The following is a 4,480-nucleotide window of genomic DNA, read 5'->3' as shown; positions in this document are numbered from 1 at the left end:
CCATGTGCAAGAGGGGTGAGGATGGGTAAGGGCAGCAGGGGACACAGAGAGAGGGGACAAAAGGAGGCCTGGGTGACAAGAGATGGACAAAGGGGACAGGATGGGCCAAGGAGGGGACAGGAGATGGACCAAGGAGGGGACATGAGGATGATGGTGGGGACAGGAGATGGCCCAAGGTGGTGGGGACAGGAGATGGCCCAAGGGGACAAAGAATGATGGCAAGGGGGACAGGAGATGGCCCAAGGAGGGGACAAGGATGCTGGTGGGGACAGAAGATGGCCCAAGGGGACAAAGGATGATGGTGAGGGGCACATGAGGTGGCCCAAGGAGGGGACAAGGATGTTGAGGGGGACAGGAGATAAGGTCGGGGGGGGACAGAAGATGGCCCAAGGGGACAAAGGATGATGGTGAGGGGCACATGAGGTGGCCCAAGGAGGGGCCAAGGATGTTGAGGGGGACAGGAGATGGACTAAGGTCGGGGGGGGAGGAGATGGGCCAAGGAGGGGACATGAGGATGATGGTGGGGACAGGAGATGGCCCAAGGGGACAAAAGGATGATGGGGACAAGGGGACAGGAGATGGCCCAAGGAGGGGACAGGAGGATGCTGGTGGGGACAGGAGATGGCTCAAGGGGTGGCCAGGGTGGCCCATCCTGGGATGTGCTGAGGTGGGTGCCCAGGAAGCCACCACCACCCACGTGCCCCAGTGCCACCCCCTGCTCACGTCCATGCGTTTGCTCTCATAGAAGTCGGCCGAACGCCGGTCCTTCACCATCTTCTCAATGATGTCACCTCGGCTCCAGCCATCAAAGACCACCTTGCCGTGCTGGTACCCTACGTCCTACAGGGAGAGCAGCCACAACCCATCGGTGGCCTGGGCACCCCCAAACAATGGCCTGGGGCACCTCAAATGACAGCCTGGGCACCCAATTGATGGGCCGATTGATGGTTGGGGCATCCAACTGATGGCCAAGGTACCCCAAATGATGACTGGGGTGCTCAACATAGTCAGGACACCCCCAAATGATGGCCAAGAGTACCCTGTTGATGGCTGGGGCACCCAACCAATGGCTTGGGCACCCTGACCAGTGGCCCAGGCAGCCCAACTGATGGTCAGGGAGCCCCAACTGCTGACCCAGGTACTCGGAATGATGGCCCCCACACCCCAAATAATGGCCAGGGCATGGCAATTGATGGCCCAAGCAACCTGAATGATGGTTCGAGCACCCAACTGATAGCCGAGGCACCCCACCCGATGGACGAGAGCACCCCAGATGGTGACTGGGGCACCCAATCAATTACTAGTTGACCCTACCTGATGGCCAGGACACCCTGTTCATAGCCTGGACACCCAACTGATGGTAAGGCCACCCCAAGCCACATTGGGGCACACCATTAGTGGCCAGAGCACCCCCTTAATGGCCAGGGCTCCCCAACGGATGGCTGGAGAACCCCAACCCATGGCTTGGGGCACCCCATTGATGGCCAGAGCACGCTCTTAATGGCCAGGACACCCCAACAGATGGCTGGAGAACCCCAACCCATGGCTTGGGGCACCCCATTGATAGCCAGAGGCACCCTAAATGATGGTCCAAGGCTACCCCACAGGCTTCTCCATCCCCCAACTCACGTAGATCTCGTCGAACTTGCCGAAATCCATGGTCTTGAAGCGGTCGATGGGGGGGCGGATGTACTCGCAGTACGAGCTGGATTTCACCACCTCCAGCTGCCGCACGCACGACACGTAGGCCAGGCGGGACTGGATCTCCGCCATGTCGGGCACCTGAGAGGACAAGGTGCTCAGCACCCTGCCCGCACCATCTCACCAGCATCCCCACCCCATCCTGCCCCCCCTCAAAGGTCCTCACCTTGACTTTTTCAGCCCAGGGGTTGAGGCGTTTCCAGAGAAGCCACCAGCCAGACAGGCTGTCCCCATAGTTGCACAGGTCCGTCTCATCCTGGCTGCCCACATCGATGGCGATCACCGTCTTGGCGCCCATGTTACGGGCGATGTCGGCTGCAGGGTTGGAAGGGAAGAAGTTGGATTGGCAGGATGATGGTTCCCCCCGCCCTGGTCTGAACCCATGATGAGAGGTGGTGGCATGAGCGGAGCAGGGAAATGGGGGTTGAGGGATTGTCCCCAAGCCCAGGCTGGATGGCAAAGCCATGCTGGGGCTTGTGGTGGGACGAGCAGTATCCCATGGGTGCTGGAGCTGGGGGCAGAAGCCCAGTGGCAGGATGTGCCGGTGGGAAGCGGAGCAGTCAGGCAACCTGGTGCATGTGCTGGGGCAATGGGAGGGCACAGGCAAGTTGCGGCATCTGTGATGGGATGTGAAGGAGCGTGGAGATGCCCCAGGAGGACACCCAGTGGTGAGGACACCAGGAGACAATGCAAGGTGGATGGAGACAGCTTGATGTGGAAGAGGATGGAGATGCTCCAGGAAGGCACCTGGTGTGGAGGACATCCAGTGGTGAGGACACCGGGAGACGAAGTGGATGGAGATGGCTTGATGTGGAGGAGGATGGAGATGCTCCAGGAAGGCGCCTGGTGCTTGAGGCCACCAAAAGATGATGAAGATGGAGGAAGGTGGCTTGCACATGAGGGGAGATGAAGATGCTGCAGGAGGGTACCCAGAGCTGAGGACACTGAGAGACAATGAGGGAGGACGGAGGAAGACAGCTTGGAAATGAAGGAGCACAAAGATGCCGCAGGAGGCCACCCCCTACCAAAGCCACCAAAACATGGTGCAGGATGGAGGGATGTGGCTTGCATGGGAACAAGGCTGGAGATGTCCTGGGAGGCCACCCGGTGCCAAGGACACCAGGAGATGACAGAATGGAGGGAGGTGGCTTGCACAGGAAGGAGCATGGAGATGTTCCAGGAGGGTACCTGGCATCAAGGATCCCAAGAGATGGTTTGAGATGGAGGGAGGTGCTGTGCACGTGAAGGAAGATGGAGGGCACCTGGTGGCAACGCCACCAAGAGATGACAGGAGATGGCTTGCACATCAACAAGAATGGAGATGCCCCAGGAGGCAACCTGGTGCTGAGGGTGCCAGGAGAAGATGAGGCAGGATGGACAAAGGTGGCTTGCACATGAAAGTGCCCCAGGAAGGCACCCAGGGCCACCACGAGGTGGTATGAGACACAGGTGGCTTGCCTGTGAAAGGGCATGGAGGACACCTGGTGTCAAAGACACCAAGAGCTGGTACAAGACAGATGGAGGTGTCCTGTGGGTGAAGGAGGATGGAGAGGCCCAAGGAGGGCACCTGGAGCTGAGAACATCAAGAGAGGATGACGCGAGATGGACATCATGAAGCACGAAGATGCCCCAGGAGGACATGCGATGCTGAGGAACACCAAAAGATGGTGCAGGATGGAGGGAGGTGGCCTGTACCTGCAGGAGGACAGGGACACCCCCGAATAACACCCAACACCAAGGACACCAGGAGAGCAGGATGGAGGAAGATGGTTGGTACATGAGGAGTGTGGAGATGCTCTAGGGGGGCACCCAGTGCTGAAGACACCCAGAGATGAAGCAAGATGGTGGGATTTTTTTTTTTGAAGAAGGATGATCTGGGAAGCCACCCGGTGCTGATGACACCACGAGGCGATGCAAGACTGTGCGACTTTTTTGGCACGTGAAGGGGGATGAAGATGCCCTGAGAGGATGCCCAACGCCGATGACACCAAGAGATGATGCGAGATGAAGGGACGCATCCTGCGCATGAAGAAATATGAAGATGCCTTAGGAAGCCACCTGGTACTGAGGACACCAAGAGATGACGCCACGATGGAGCAACGCTTTTTGCATGTGGAAGAGGATGGAGAGGCGCCCCAAGAGGCTGCTGAACAACGAAGACCCCAAGAAGATGCAAGCCCAAGCAAGACATCCCACATCCAACCTCAACATCTCCAGCCTTTGAAGACCCATCTTGTGGTGGCCACCCAACCGCCCTGGGCCGGGGGCGGGGCCAGACCCGGCGCTGCATTTGGCTGCCGCCCCCTGGTTGGGCGATGACGGTGCCAGTGTTGAGCTGCTACTTGCCTGGCAGGTTGTTGATGTAACCACCGTCCATCAGTAAGTTGCCGTCCTTGGGGTCGCAGAGTGGCGGTAGGTAGCCAGAAAGGGTCATGCTGGCTCGCACGTACCGCCAGAGCGAGCCTACGCCGGCGGGAACAAACGCAATGAGCACGGCTCACCCAAAATCCCACATCCCCGCCCCCTGGTGGCGGGGTGGGGTGGGGGGGGGCTGCCCCTCGCCCTTGTCCATGTCTGGGAACGTCTACACCCCATGGGTGCCCAACGGGGCACCTACGGGTGGCAGAAGAACCCCGTTGCGTGCCCTGACCGGTCGGTTGCAAAGCCCAGGTGGCTCAATTTGGGATGGGATGTGGTTTGGGGAGGTGGGAAGGGGGGAATGTGTGTGTTGGGGGGGTGGTTTTTGTTTTTTTGGGGTTTTTCTGGGAGGCCGGTGGCC

The 4,480-nt window shown here is 59.3% G+C and overlaps 1 protein-coding gene across 1 annotated transcript in view; it reads right to left on the bottom strand.

Annotated features, from left to right (window-relative positions):
• Positions 1 to 4,480, bottom strand: part of PNPLA6 (patatin like phospholipase domain containing 6) — an 18,060-nt gene that overhangs the window by 1,225 nt on the left and 12,355 nt on the right. The window contains exons 24-27 of the mRNA XM_035892598.1: positions 4,048 to 4,164; positions 1,868 to 2,016; positions 1,630 to 1,782; positions 639 to 840 (exon numbers count right to left, since the gene is read on the bottom strand). Of these exons, the coding sequence (XP_035748491.1) occupies positions 639 to 840; positions 1,630 to 1,782; positions 1,868 to 2,016; positions 4,048 to 4,164 (621 nt within the window). The remainder of the gene's footprint in view (positions 1 to 638; positions 841 to 1,629; positions 1,783 to 1,867; positions 2,017 to 4,047; positions 4,165 to 4,480) is intronic.

The sequence above is a fragment of the Egretta garzetta genome, unplaced genomic scaffold (genome assembly GCF_000687185.1).
Source record: "Egretta garzetta isolate BGI_Z169 unplaced genomic scaffold, ASM68718v1 scaffold484, whole genome shotgun sequence".
In the NCBI taxonomy this organism is placed as follows: domain Eukaryota; kingdom Metazoa; phylum Chordata; class Aves; order Pelecaniformes; family Ardeidae; genus Egretta; species Egretta garzetta.
Note: the sequence above shows the minus strand (reverse complement) of the source record. Positions and strands in the feature narration are given on the sequence as shown.